This window comes from Salminus brasiliensis, chromosome 14 (assembly GCF_030463535.1).
Source record: "Salminus brasiliensis chromosome 14, fSalBra1.hap2, whole genome shotgun sequence".
NCBI lineage: Eukaryota > Metazoa > Chordata > Actinopteri > Characiformes > Bryconidae > Salminus > Salminus brasiliensis.
This window is the reverse complement of record NC_132891.1, coordinates 10,080,467-10,094,988: the sequence shown is the minus strand read 5'-3', so window position 1 is coordinate 10,094,988 and position 14,522 is coordinate 10,080,467. Positions and strand designations below refer to the sequence as shown.

The following is a 14,522-nucleotide window of genomic DNA, read 5'->3' as shown; positions in this document are numbered from 1 at the left end:
GCCCTCTTAGCTATCCTACAGTTCAGCTCGGATAATTGGCTGTTGGGGTTCATTTTTCATTATTCTCCATAGAGAGCTGACTGTGCAGGTTTGAGCTTCATGGCTAGGTTATAATTTAAGACTGAGCAGCTGCATGTCTGTGAGAAGACTATGAGAGCAGCTGTGGCATGAACATCCCTCAGTTCTCTAAAACAGCCCATGTCCTGCTAGCTATGTTTAATACGTTAATATTTTCTCCTGTGAACAACATCTGCTGGATATCTAATGTAAAAAAAAAAAATTGAGAGGAGATTAAACATTTATGAGCCAAAGTTTTCCTATAGTCAACATGCAGATGTCCGCTGCCTTTGACAAGGGATGGATAAATAATGTATCTTATACTCCTGCTGTTAACGTTGGACTATTTTGACTCTAGACACAAGGACATGACATTTTAGGAGACCCTAAAATGTCTCCTAAAATGTCAAAATAGTCCAACGTTAACAGCAGGAGTATAAGATACATTATTTATCCATCCCTTGTCAAAGGCAGCGGACATCTGCATGTTGACTATAGGAAAACTTTGGCCCATGCATGTTTCTTCTCCTCTCAATTTTAGGAGACCCTAAACTGTAACGTCCTTTATCGTCAAGTCCATTTCACTTGGTAGCTTCATCAAGACTCAGTCACGTTTGTCCAATTTCTTTAGTCTCCTCTTGTCTCCATCTTTCATCACAGAACGACTGGAAACATCTGCAGCACCCTGCATGAAAACAAAGGGTTTATTAAATACTTGCCCAGCTTCATGCACATACACTATGGGCAGTGGTGGTTCAGCGGTTAGAGCGCCGGGGTATCGATAACAGGGTTGTGGGTTCGATTCCCAGGCTCTGCAAGCTGCCACTGTTGGGCCCTTGAGCAAGGCCCTTTACCCTCTCTGCTCCCCGGGCGCTGGCGTTGACTGCCCACTGCTCTGGGTGTGTGTGTACTCACTACCCGAAATGGAGGACACATTTCGCTGTACACTGTACAGTGACAAATATGTGCACCTTTACCTTAATAGGGACAAAGGTATTGGGCCGCCTGTTCATTCGTTGTTCCTTCCTTCTCAAGGGCATCAAATGATCTTATTTTGTTGGAGTAGCCATCTCTACTGTCCAGGGAAGGCTTTCTACTACAGCAACAAGATCATTAGTGAGTCTAGGATGTTGGATGAGCACCACCCCACCTCATCCCAAAAGCATTGGATGGACCACCACCACCATCCATCATTCCAGATGACACAGCTCCACAGCTCAATACTTGGGAGGGTTTATACCCCTCTAGCCCACGCCTGGCATTAGACACGGTGTCAATAGGTTCATGTTTATCTGCTGTGGAGAGTCCTAGTCTACTGGCAATGCTTCTCTACAGGGACTAGACAAGCAGTGTGTATGTGTCATCAATGGGTGCAACCTCAAGTAGCTGAATGCATTTGTTAAAAGGGGCATCCACAAACATCCGGACATAGAGTGTATGTGCAATATGAATCAGTTATCACGCTGAAATGCTAAACATTAATGGATATCAAGGAATCAGCAATGGCACAATGCTTGTACGGTATCGTGAAAACCATGTATACCTTAGATGTGCTTTCCAATAGGTCTTGGGCTGGTAACAGACAAGCAGCTTCCCCAGTGAAGCACACTAGGACGTGGAGCACATCTGCCCACCTTCCTACAGTGAGCATTAAAACTAGTAGGCCGCCCAGTCGCACCACCACTGTGTTCAGAAGAGCCTGTCCCCCAGGCTGTCGATTCTGCTCATCTGAAATGGGATTGAAATTGTAGTTGTGTCATTTGTCAATAGGCTTAGTCTACAGAAACCAATCCATATTGCTTTATCTCACCTTGCATATAGATTATAAGAAGGGTGTAGCAGATCGTTAGAGGTGTCCAGAACCTCAAGGCCTCAGAAGTAGACAGAAAGTGTCTGTTGATGCTTGATACAGCTGCAATGCTAGCAACACTAAAGGTCAAGATCAAGGCACTGCAAAGGAAGGTTAATATGGAGGTCCCAGTAGTTAGGAGCCCAATGCACACACCACAGTAGCGCTGGGTGCTGTGCATTGGGTACATCGCCATTACATGGCGCCGTAATCTGGAACACTGGCTGGCCAAGAACCAGCTCAGTCCTGCGGCGAGCAGGAGACTTAGCCAGGCCTGTGGTGCCCCCTCATGGAGGAATTGAAGGCTACAGTTGAATGCACACCCTAAGGAGAACTGGCACTGGACTAACAACTGCAGCACAGAATCAGTCAGGGGGTCCTTAAACAAAAGACACAAGAAAGCAGGATGAGAAGCCATTAGGTCTATTTCAACAGAGCATTCGTCAATAAATAGTTCAATTATTCCGTCTTACTGATGCAGCCGTGAGTCGTGACGAGACTGCTCTGAGGCAGAACTCAAGGACCACCAGTGATGCAACTCGAGAACCCACAAAACCAAGGATCAGCGTTAGGATCCAGAACTGTATTCTTTGTATTAGACCACGGTTATGACTGCTTTTGGTTTTTGGGTCATCTGTGCTGTCTGCATAGCTGCAAAACAAAAAAAGAAGATCTCTGAAGGCACAGATATTTGGTATAGACAGTTGCTTCTATGCCTCCTGCTAGACTGCATAGTAGTTTGTACTCCTGGGTGAAAACCCTGGAGTTCACATATTGATTTGAATTCAGAAAGGATGTTATTGTACTGCAAATGTTCTTACCTCTGGGCTTCAACGAACAAATAAACCCTTAAAAGATTACAAAGAACTGAGATCCCACACGCACCTACGAGTCCTGCCATAATTCAACCAGAAACAAAACAGCACACAATTACACACGAGAAACGTGAACCTTCAAGTGTTTAAAAGATTTTAAAAAATGTATTTGCTCTTTCTTTTGAAGAACCTTACATATTAGCCTCCAACTATTATTTACCAAGTAATTCATACACTGTAAAAAAAAATATATATATATATATATATATATTGACTTTTGACTTAACTCAAAATATTGAGGCAACTCGCTGCACTAGATATCTGAGTTTTGAGGCCAACTCCTGAATTTGAAAGAATAACACTGACATTTGTGCCAACTAATAATCTTTTGTTCAGATCATTTGTCTTTCACATGAATAAAAACCTAAATATGAATTTTTACGTATAAAGAATTTAGAAACAACTAAAGTTATGCCAACTGTCTTCAAATCCTTACATGTAGCTGCTGTCCAATGAAAAACATTTGTCTCCATTTTTGTTAGTTTTTAGTTTTCTCTCAATGGTTTAAACCCTGTAGCTGCTCTCTACACTGTGCGAATAATTCTGGATGAATAGACCAATAGAAATCCTCTTAATTACTCTTAAAAAGCTCTTACTTTATTTTCCATTCAAAGTTTTGACCTTCTCCTGTAAAGCCACACATGTTTTTCATTGGACAGCAACGATACAGACGGTATAAAGTTCTCACCAACTCACCAAAAAACTGTAATAAGCCAGGGCACTTAATATTTTAAATATTTTGTTGGTCTAGTTTAAGTTCTGTGAAATGCATATTGTATGTTCTGCTGACAGTCCTAGAATTTAGCCCCAACTGAAAAATTTCAGTTGTTTCAATAAAATGTTTAATATTAATCAATTTCATCTAATTCCAAAAAAATATCTTGTCTTAAATGAATTAATATAATTAATATAACTGCCCATTTTGTTAAAGGACATCTTATTCTTTCATCTGCCAAAAAAAACTGACACTATAATCTTGTGGTAATGCAAGAGTGACCAATTTTACTTAGCAAGCTTGGAGTCACACAGAGGTAGGCTGGGGGGATGACCACACACTGATCTTGCGTGAAGAGAGTACCCCCAATATGCAAATAGATGGTGCCAGGAGCCAATGGGAAGGGGTGTGAGTGTTACTCAAATATGTTGTATTGCACACCCAAACACACTGTATATTGCTAAAACAGCACAGCTGGTATTTGTTGAGAAACACTGATGTGAGATACAGTAATCAATCCTACAGCAGGTGGACAGAATTACTCTACACACCACGTTCAACTTGGGAGTCAAAATGAGCATATGCAAAGTAGTTGGCCTGGCCTCAACTAGGGTTCAATATATTTTGCCAACACAGGTCATATAGTGAGGTAAACTTTCACCTTAATAAACTTAATAAACTTAGTTGAGGCAATTAATTTGGTATAGTTTATGATGCAATTCAATATTTTTGCTGACTTAAAAATCCTATTAAGGCCATTTCTATTAGTTTTTTTAATAAAGTAATGCCTAGAGTATCTGAGGCAAAAAATTAGAAATGCTAATGTTGATTATCAGAGTGATGTTATTTTGGACATATGGGAGACATGTCCAGTGTCAGCAAGACACATAGAGTAATCTGATGTGTATTTTACTTTTCCTGTATGTTCTCCAATAACAGCCAGTGGCATCTGTAGAAAATGATGGATGGAGGATACATGATGGTGGCAGGCAGGCTGTTTTGCTCCCAAAGGGAAACGTATTAAGAGACACATTATGGACTCAAAAACGTTTAGGGACAGGCATGTCAAACTGGATGCCTTCTGGGCAGCAGTTCTGCATAGATTAGTGCTGTCCTCATCTATTGCTCTGAATTAAATTCATGAATGCATGCTGATTAGCTGATGAGCTGACTCAGGTGTTTTAATGAGGCAGAGTGCTGAAGTCTGCAGCGCTCTAGCTCTCAAGGACTGTAGTCCTGTGTGTTTTAAAACATCACTGGTATCACTACCTGTCTGTCTGACTGACTGAAAGAAAGTACCAGTACTTCTGGTGTGTCTTATTTACAAGATCATTCATAAGTGCATTAAGGGAAAAACTGCATAAACAGATAACAGAAAATTGGGAGGCTAAAGCTAATGGTCAATAGGTCAGATTCACAGACCACAAACAGAAGCGGAGAGTCCAGAAGTGAGGACCAAATGAAAATATTCTGCATGGAGGAAAGGTTGCAGATCCCTTTCCCCACCTCTGCTACTGTGTTAGTGAAGGTGGTGATGTTACTTGATCAAAATTGTTGTAAAAGTTACTAAATTCAGAAATTTTGAATTTCATCAAATATCTTCTAAACAATAATGCTAATTATATTATTATTACTACAATTATTATTAATATTTACAACAATAATTAATGTTTTTTGTACTTTTTTCTATTTAGTTAATAACTGTGTACTATACTAGTCATGTATCAGCTACAGTAATTTAGATTAATTAATTAATCTCATTAAACATCAATGACTAAAGTCACTCAAGACAGTGAACACAGTGAGTAAAAACATCTGTCCATTAATTTCCTTGTTTAAATAAAAATGAAAAAGAACATTCACATCATCTCTGAAATCAGACAAAAGGATATGCCATTACTTTAATAAGAAGTTGCTTATTAATAACATCAGGAACACAGTTTGTGCTTACAAAGATAAACAGTCATCATTTTGACTTTTTCAGTGAATTGGTAAAAGTCCATTTACAAATAAAGCGAATAATGTGAAAGTAGTGCTGAAAATAAACAACTGTATCTTTGCTATTCACAGTTAGTGTTAAAACCCAGTGTACACATTAAACACTATTTACACATTTATTACGTAGTCCATCAGAGAAAGCTGAAATTGAATTCAAAACCCCTCACCTTGTAAAACACAGTCTAGTGGATTTGTGTCAGGTATTAGCCAAGTGGGTACACTTGGTTTGAACCAGGAAATGAAGGAAAACATCTCACTGTACCCTGATTGTACAAAAAAACACAATTTAATGAGTATTCATAAGTTAAGCTTTTTAAAAACTAGTGTTTAATCATTTTCACTGACCTTTTTTGCTAGCTTTTGCAGTGTTGTTGGAGAACCACTCTCGTGTGTTTCACTTTAATCAGTTTGTATGCAAGCAGTACGTTTGCAGTGTTTCAAAGGTCATTTCTCTTTTCACCACAGCTTACGAAACAAACTGTCCAGCCCTTCCAATCAGGTGAAGTCATTTATGTGTGACAGTAGTATGTCATCAGGTACGAAAGCTGTAAATGATTGATCGCATAAAATAAATGAATAAAACATACACTTATACAGATGCTGTTCTTAATTTCTGTCTTCCCTGCATTTTTCAATTACTGTCTATAACTCAGCCTCTGAATTCTGTCAAATTCAAAGAACTATCCAAAAAGTAATGCCTTCTAGAGTGAGCACTTGGTCTTTGTTGCATGTAAAGAAAATCTAAAGGGAATAGGAGTATCAGCCATCATTCTGTGGTAGTGCTCTTCAAATACAGCATCTTCTTGTGGACTGAAGTGATTCTGCCAGTCACCAATCTCTCCTATAAACAAACATGGAAATACAGCACACACATGTCAAATAACCGTGGATATCAACTCATTCAGGTCTTACAGAAAAGAAAAAATAACTCACCTTTTCTCATGAATTCTGATGCTTTTCGATCAAATACATTATCAGGCACTGTTGAGTAGTTGGCCATAGGGTTGTCCCGCATGGTAGCAAATGTGGTCAACTGCACAATATTATCAACCACGCTCCTTGATACATCCTGTCCTAAGAACTCAGCAATGCGCAGCACCTCCTGAGCAGGGTCCTGGTGTCATTAACAAACAGTTCAGCCACATACACCCTTAAAAATAAAGGCTTCAAAAGGTTCTTTGAGCGATGCCACAAAAGAACCACTTCTGGTTCCATGAAGAACCATGCTTGTAATAAAGATGCAGGAGTGTAAAAATCTTTTGAAGGTTTAAAAGAACCTTCACTTGATGTTGAGCGTCTAAAGAACCTTCATGTGATGTTGCGAGTCTACAGAACCTTCACTTGATGTCGAAAGTCTGCAGAACCTTCACTTGATGTTGAGAGTCTGCAGAACCTGCACTTGATGTTGAGAGTCTAAAGAACCTTCACGTGATGTTGAGAGTCTAAAGAACCTTCACTGATGTTGAGTTGTAAAGAACCATGATAGAGATGTACGAGTGTGGAGAACTTCACACTCTCAGATCTATATGACAAAAACGGTTCTTTATTAAACCAAAAGTGGTTCTTCTATGGTATCGCTCAAAGAAGAAGAGAGCACACTAAATTTTACATCCTGAAGAATGTAACAGATGTTAAAATAAATGCTGCAGACACAAAGACAACTCAGAAAGCACAACCTGCAGCAGAGGGTAGGGTTTACCATCATACCTCTTTCATATCTTCAAAAAAGAGGTAAAGGATGTTCTTGTTTTTTTGTTTTTCTCTCCAGTATCCTTTGACATGGTCATACCAGGAGCCCCAAGCTACTGCAAAGTCAATTTGTTGGACCATATTAAACAAGGCTGTGCACTTTAGAGAAGGGCAAATGACACTAGTTACATACAGAGGAATTCCACAGATTTTTAACAGGGTGGTTTGGTGTGAAATGGTTCATTGTACTGAAACATTCTGACTGTCCTCTGAGCTTTATATGAAACACTGAAAAGGTCCTTTAGCTGGGCAAGCACAGCACACTACACCCATACAAGTTCTTGGGCAAGACTCCTAACATCGGCTTTTCCTACCTGTGTAACATGATAAAAAAAAAATCACTCTAGAGTGGAGCGTTAGCCAAATGCCAGAAATGAAATGAAATGGTGAGTACTTTGCCCCAATACAGTCCCCCATGTTACCATGTTACAAAAAATACAGATGCTTCGAGTATGGTTCTATAGAATGGTTCTTCAAGCCATACTATAGAAGAACCACTCTGTTAAAGAGTGCTAGAGAACCTTCACTTAATGAGAGGTTTGCCAATTTAAGAGGTTTTCACAATCACACTTTTTTATGTTTATAATGTTAAAATAGTGGTAAGTCTGAGTTTGTTGGGGACAATTTCCTTTGACAACACTCTGCATGTCTTTAAAAAATGTCCTTCAGACCGAAGTCTTCTCCAAACTATGTGAAAACAGTGCCTCAAGTGTTAGATTCATAGATAGTACATTCATAACCATTTCATGGGACAGCTTCTTGTAATGTACCTAAAATCCCTCATATGTCACAACTATGGCGGTGCATTTCACACCAAACCACTTTGAATGACTTTCTTTTACATCCTAACCACTTGTGCTGAAATTAGTAAAAATCTGTGGATTTCCCCTTTCACAGTAGTTATCAGTGAACTGTGATGGTGAAGGTAATTACTACTCACGTTGTCCTTTCATGAACTTTTCCAGATACTCTGGCCAGGGTCCTGGCTCTGACTGGGTAAGGTTCATGCGATCAAAATGAAAGTATGACACCACACTGTCTTTGGGATTGCGAGCCACATAAATGACCTGTGAAGCACATGTTCGACTGTAAACGATCAATGTTGTCACAAGGTTGAAAACCAACGTCTGTGGCTCTAACCTTGCAGCCTGCCTCCCAGAACGAACGAGGTACGAGCTGGATGGGTAGATGAGTTTTAATCACCCTAGGAGGCTCCATACTCTCCAGTTTTGTTATACCTGAGGTGCCAAACAATGCAAATATTGATCTCATGCAGCGTTTTGCCCACAGCCCATTTTAACAGCTTTAACAATCTCTCAGCAGAACGAGCTATCACCAGAATTGGAAGGATCTAGAGAGGTCATCTCAAGGAAAGGCATGCGGACACTGGTGGGAGCTCGCCTGCATTTTTCCTCATTTCCCTTATTCAGTATCAGATCCACTATTTCCTGTGTCCACGTAGTGCCTTGGGAAGAGAAGATAACTGAATGAAAATCAGATCTGTAGTGATACCATAAGACATAATTGCATGTCTAGATTGCTGTTTGATCTCAATAATAGTTCTGTAGTGTTATCTTATACATTGTCAGGATAAATAAGACCCTGCATAGGAACTCTCCCAAGATACAAACAACGTAAAAGCTCCCTTAAAGAAGTAGCAATGCTCTTAAATTTAACCTGCATACCTGAGATGGGTTTTCAACGTACACTAAAATGTCCTGTCAGTTAAGAAAATCCATATGCCATAGATTCAGGGAGTCTGGATTCAAGGCAACTTGTCAAGGGAAATTACCCACCAAATATGGTACAATTACATTACCTAGCTAAAAGTACTAATAGTACCCAAGTGATAAGTATGTGTACTCCCAATTTACTGTATGATTCCTGTTTAAAAAAATATTGCTGTTTTTCATATCAGTGAACAAGGATCTGACTTACCTGCTTTAGGGTAAGTGGCAATAAGCAAATCCCCTTTGAACGACTGGAATGCATCAACTCTGGCAAAATGTCTGGCTATGGGCAACGGTAAGGGGATCCCTCTTACATCAACCACAGGGTTACGTGTGGCTTTCTGTTCCATCTGCTGATAAATAAACAGCACTGAGAGACAGAGAGAGCAATTCCAGTAAATGGAAATAAGGAAAGTTCAACACTGCCGCAGTTAAAACGACTTTAATAACAATCACAAGTGGTTTACCTGTTCTCGTGTTAGGTAACCAGCTCAAACTCCCAGGACAGGTTTGCTGCTGTAAGCGCCCTGCAGTCTAAAGTACGTCGTTTTTGTAGGGCGTCCCTTACAGCACGGCAGACTGTCCAGAAGAGAATAGCTTTGTTGTTTTTCCCCAGTGTGTGACTTTTATTATGTAAATATGGTACCTGTGATCAGATATGTGTTTCTTGTTATCTTAGTGTTCTTAAAACACTAAGTAAAAATAATCATTTTAAATATTATTTAAATAATAATTATAAAAAAAATAAAAATAAAAAAGTAAAACAGTGGTAAATTACAATGACACATATTTGGGGACTATTTACAGATATTTATATCCATTTTCTGTTACAGCTTTCTGTGATGCAGTTTAAGGGTTTCGTATGTCTGTTATCAGCACTGGGATCGACAGGGTTTCTCTACAACAGGGCATTTCACATCCAAATTAAGCATAATTACTGTTTATTTGTTCAATTATATTTTATTAAAAACATTAAATGTGGTGTGTGCAAAAAAAACAAAACAAAAAAAAGTAGAGATAGATCCCGAAGGAAATTTAGCAAAAAAAATAGTCACATTAAATATCTTATGTATTATTTTGTATTTTATTATTTATACATTTATACTAATACATAGGAATTGTATCTAAAATGTGCAGAAAAATTATTTTTACATGATTTTTTTATTTCTTATGAGCACAGGAAGACTAACAGTCTCGGTATTCTGTCCTTTGTTTGACCCGCTATCGGCTCTGATCCGCAGGCCTACAGATCGAGGCTGAGGCGCTCCCGGGCGGTAGGTGCCGGTAAAGCGCAGGATGCCCGTCAGCACATGTAGCAGTAAAGCTTCTCCTGCCTGTAGAAGAATAAAATGTGCCTGTGTGCATGCAGGCAGCGGAGGGAGCCCCGCCGAGCTAAAGCTAGCGAAGTGTAGAAATATGGAAGAGGAGGAGGTCGCCGAAAGCTGGGAAGAGGCCGCCGATAGTGGGGTAAATGTGCGGTGTTTGTAGCCGGGGGTGGCCGGTAGACTTCTCCGTCGAAAGGTGGCTTTGCCCGGCCGTGAGAAGGGCGCGATTAGCGGCCTGTTGGCAGCGGTTTACGGAATGAGCAGTAGGCCGTAGTGGAAATGGCTCGGGGGGGATATTTCATGCCTGAGACCGGTGCAGAAATTACAAATAGGCTGCAAACAGTGTTTGTATTAGTCAGTAGAAGTAGTATGTTGTTATTGTCGGTGTCAGCTGCCGCAGTGGCTTTAACAGTGCTGCCGAGCTCAGGTAGTAGAGAAGTTAGCTATAGCTAGCTAACGTTAGCTGTACGCTAGCTGAACGCTATCCGTCTAGCCAGGTAACTTGAGGAACCAAACCCTGGCTGTTTTAGATGATGGTGGGGGTGAAAGAAGCCCCATTATTGATTAAGAGTCGTGAACATAAAAGTAGACCCTTGTTTTGATGAATTAATAAGCCGTATTTACTGCTTTCAGTTTTATTTTAGATCACCGGTCAGTTCCGAAAACTGCTGAGTGGCAGTGTGTGGCCATGACTCCTGCCTGCTAGCTCGCTAGGCTAGCTAGCTAACTTATTTAGCTAATTCCAGCCTTAGCGACAGTTTTCTGGATTAAAATACGACACGACCTAACTAGCTGAAGTGTTTTTGGGCATTGGCTAGTAGACTGCTATCTAGTTTGGCCTTTATCTGCATGTTTATTGGTTGTGTATTTACTGTTAGCAGTGCGAGTCCTGTAATTTAACGGTATTGTTCCGTTGCCCTGTAGCTAGTGCTAGCTAGCTAACTCCCTTACCCACTGTTCACAAGCAGATCTGCTGTTGTAAATATGATATGATTTGTAAATAAAGTGTTATTATATTGTCATTTGCATCTTTCAGGCTTTTAAAAGACCTGAAGTTCATAAAAAGAAAGATTTAGGAAGGAGTGCTATCTTAATTGGGAGGTACAGAAAGAGACCTGAGGCTGAAACTGATACACATCACTGCCATATAAAGCATATTGTAGTAATCTATGATATGATGTCCTGATGTTTTAGTAGATGTGTTGGGGGATACCAAGAGAGACCCGAGAAGTGGTGCAAATCACTGCCATATAAGCCTGTTAGTGGATTAGTAGAGTGATCAGTCTGTCATGATTTAGGCATAACCTAATGTGATACATACCTGGTAGGTGTCTCTTACATGCCTTCAGACTATTCTGTAGACCTGCTGGATCATGAGCTTGCTGTTTAGCAGCTAAACCTCAGAGCTGTAATTCATCGCCTGCTATGAATTTAGCTGCTGCGCTAAGTATGTATAAATAACTCCAGTGAAACTGAGACACTTGGCTCTGCTACACAGAGGCTCCTTCTGCAAGCCAATGCTAACCCTTTATGTTTAGACAGCCCTGATGCTTGTTTCAGTAAAATGCCTTGTGGTAATTTGACATTCTTTTTTCAGGAAATGGAGAGAAGACTAGAGGAAAAGCTGCAGATTAGCCAGAAAGAGAGGTATGTTAGATGTCTGATGCTTCCGGCCTAATTTCAGGGGTGTTTTGTGTTCTATATTTGTACCCTAATCAACTCCCGCGTTCCCTCCAGACTTTCAAGTGGGGGTTCAGGTCGCTCTCCGATAAGGACAGCCATCATGATCCAAGATGACTCCCTTCCAGCTGCACCTCCTCCACAGATCCGCATTTTAAAACGACCCACCAGCAACGGATCATTAGGGTCTTCTGCAACCCAGAACCGACCCTCACCACAAGTGAAGTCCTTAGCTCAGAGGGAGGCAGAGTATGCTGAAGCCAGGAAAAGAATCCTTGGCAGTGCCGATGACACACCTCAGGAGAGACCTGGTTCGGACAGGTAATCAAAAGTCCCTCTTTATTTTCCTTTATAACGCAGTTCTTCTTGGAGTGCTTGTCATGATGGGAGATGATTTTGAGGCACTTTGGTGTGGCCGCTGTTACATTGTTGTTATTTATTATATCAGGTAGCATATTAATTTCTGCAAATAAGCTTTTAGAGGAATTAACCCTTCAGACATCTGGATACTTTGTCCACCAAACAGTTCTGTATCTAGTAGGTTCTGTACAATGAACCCTTTAATACCAAACCACTCTGAATGACTTTGCTTACATCTTCACAGTTTAACTAGACAGAACCTTTAAATGCTTTCGGTGCAATTACCTTGTAATAAATTGAGGACAAATTATCAATTGAGTTAATTTTAAAAGGTGTCATGTAGCTTGTAGTAATCCTGCTAAAACCACATCTCTCCATAACTAGATCACCACGTGTGGGCAGCCATACACCTTCAGAGGATGTGCGATCCAACAACCATGTGGTTCGACAGCCAGCAGGCCCAGATGGTACACAAGGCTTTCGCCAGCGCAGATAGGAATAAAGGTCTGGGAAGAGAGGAGAGCTGTTGATCCATCTCCCAGCATGAAGTTAAGATTCTTATTTTTATCAAGATTAAGGATATGTGATGTGTATGAAATAAGAAAGAAGAAAACCCCTCCCACCCATCATGGCTACTGAGCCAGCGCGGAATGTAAAAGGGGAGGAAATAACACGGAAGAGCAAATTGGTGGGGGGAGAGATCTTGCCTCCATTTTACACTGTGATGAGGACTTCTGGACAATGCTCACTGTGATCCCCTAACCCCATCCCCCCAACCTACCTAAACCAACCCACCACCCACCAAACTGCAAATCGGTTTCACCCCCTCAATAATGCCTAACTCAACTGTGACTGGTGACCTGCCTGCCAATGGACAGCTTTTGGCTACTAAGCAACATGGAGATCAGCCATGAAGCCTTCTTTGAAAAGACGGTTGATAAACAGTGTGATGAGACTAGGAGAGAGAGGTTGTCATGGAAATGACTTGGAGAATGGCAAAGGGCACCAGCTCTCAGCAATAATGTTAAGGATATTTCTCTCTATAATTTTTCAGTCGTCCCTTTCCATGCTGTTCTCCCCAAGCTTTTGTATTAGTCATTTTTGGTCTCTTTTTGTTTTTATTTTTGGCTATTTATGGCCTAGTCTTTCAAATGCCATACAATTTTAATTGGGAAGGGAACGGTGAGGGTTCTATGGAAACTCAACAAGTCTCTTAAGTTTTGTTGTTTACGGTTATTATTATTTTTTTATTTTAAATATTGGGTCTTCTGCTGAGTGTCCTGATTTCTACATAAAGAAGAAAAGAAAAAAAACATTAAAGCAAATAGTAGAGAAATTAAGTGACATATTTAAGTGTTTTTCTGCCTTTTTATGATTTCTGAAGGTAGTTTTGTTTTTAGCAACCTGCATATCACTTAAAAAAAAAAAACCCACACACATCAAAGGAAAATTTATGTACATGTTTGTGGTGCTGGAAAGAACCAAAGGGAGATGCGCAAGGGGAAATGAATTTCGCCGGCTCCTCTTGCTTCCCTGTCTTTTTGTAACTGCTGTCAGTTATTTTTGTTTTTTCGTTCTCTTTATTGAAGTAGGAACTCAGGTTGTTGAAAATTGCAAGAGACTGAATAAAATCAGTTTTAGTTTTAAAATCTAGTGGTGGTGCAGTTGAGTTTTCTTTACTTGTAGATTAAGACCATCTGCAAGAAGGCACCTCTAAAACTGGAGTACTGCATATCCTATAAGAGATTTAACCTGTTTTTTTTTTTTAAACTGAAGACGTTGTACAGCATCACAGACTTAAGCTGAATAATTAACTCAGTCTCTGGCTCTTGCAATACAGTTCCACAGAGAGCCAAACTACCATACATCTCCCTGCCTTTTCATTTAATGAATCTTTATTCCTGTACCTAATGCCTCCTTACAAGGTGGACCTTGAATGATGTCTGAAAATTCCCTGTTTTTTTAGGGAATATACCCTTTAATCTTGGCAAATGTCCACCTCTCATACTGTATGAAACCACCCGGAAAGATTTGTCATGACCGACGTAAACATGAAAATCTGCCTGTAAATACTTTTCAAAATGCCCATTTAATAAAGACTTTTTAAAGTAATAAACTTGAATGCTTTATAGTTTTATACATTTAGAAGTTGTAGCTGCTATTTATTCACCTTTGCAAATACAA

General features: G+C 40.0%; 3 protein-coding genes across 4 annotated transcripts; 1 reads left to right on the top strand and 2 right to left on the bottom strand.

The window, feature by feature from the left end:
• Positions 1–569: 569 nt before the first annotated feature.
• On the bottom strand, positions 570–5,928 carry tmem82 (transmembrane protein 82). Its single transcript, XM_072697259.1, has 7 exons — positions 5,840–5,928; positions 5,662–5,757; positions 2,728–2,800; positions 2,380–2,557; positions 1,868–2,285; positions 1,601–1,785; positions 570–742 (listed from the first exon to the last, which is right to left on the bottom strand). The coding sequence occupies exons 2-7, from the start codon at positions 5,744–5,746 to the stop codon at positions 662–664; spliced, it is 1,020 nt and encodes a 339-aa protein (XP_072553360.1). The 5' UTR covers positions 5,747–5,757; positions 5,840–5,928; the 3' UTR covers positions 570–661.
• Positions 5,929–6,187: 259 nt separating this feature from the next.
• Positions 6,188–9,603, bottom strand: sult1st5 (sulfotransferase family 1, cytosolic sulfotransferase 5). Of its 2 annotated transcripts, none has more exons than XM_072697261.1 (8): positions 9,441–9,603; positions 9,182–9,326; positions 8,580–8,708; positions 8,384–8,481; positions 8,184–8,310; positions 7,202–7,299; positions 6,428–6,608; positions 6,188–6,335 (listed from the first exon to the last, which is right to left on the bottom strand). In XM_072697261.1, exons 2-8 carry the CDS (start codon positions 9,321–9,323, stop codon positions 6,196–6,198), a joined length of 915 nt encoding a protein of 304 aa, XP_072553362.1. In that variant the 5' UTR covers positions 9,324–9,326; positions 9,441–9,603; the 3' UTR covers positions 6,188–6,195. The 2 variants fall into 2 exon arrangements, with proteins under 2 accessions (XP_072553362.1, XP_072553361.1); XM_072697260.1 differs by having other exon boundaries at positions 9,182–9,323; positions 9,441–9,601.
• Positions 9,604–10,324: 721 nt separating this feature from the next.
• On the top strand, positions 10,325–14,454 carry szrd1 (SUZ RNA binding domain containing 1). Its single transcript, XM_072656420.1, has 4 exons — positions 10,325–10,440; positions 11,896–11,945; positions 12,036–12,299; positions 12,723–14,454. The coding sequence occupies exons 1-4, from the start codon at positions 10,390–10,392 to the stop codon at positions 12,832–12,834; spliced, it is 477 nt and encodes a 158-aa protein (XP_072512521.1). The 5' UTR covers positions 10,325–10,389; the 3' UTR covers positions 12,835–14,454.
• The last annotated feature ends 68 nt before the right edge of the window (positions 14,455–14,522 follow it).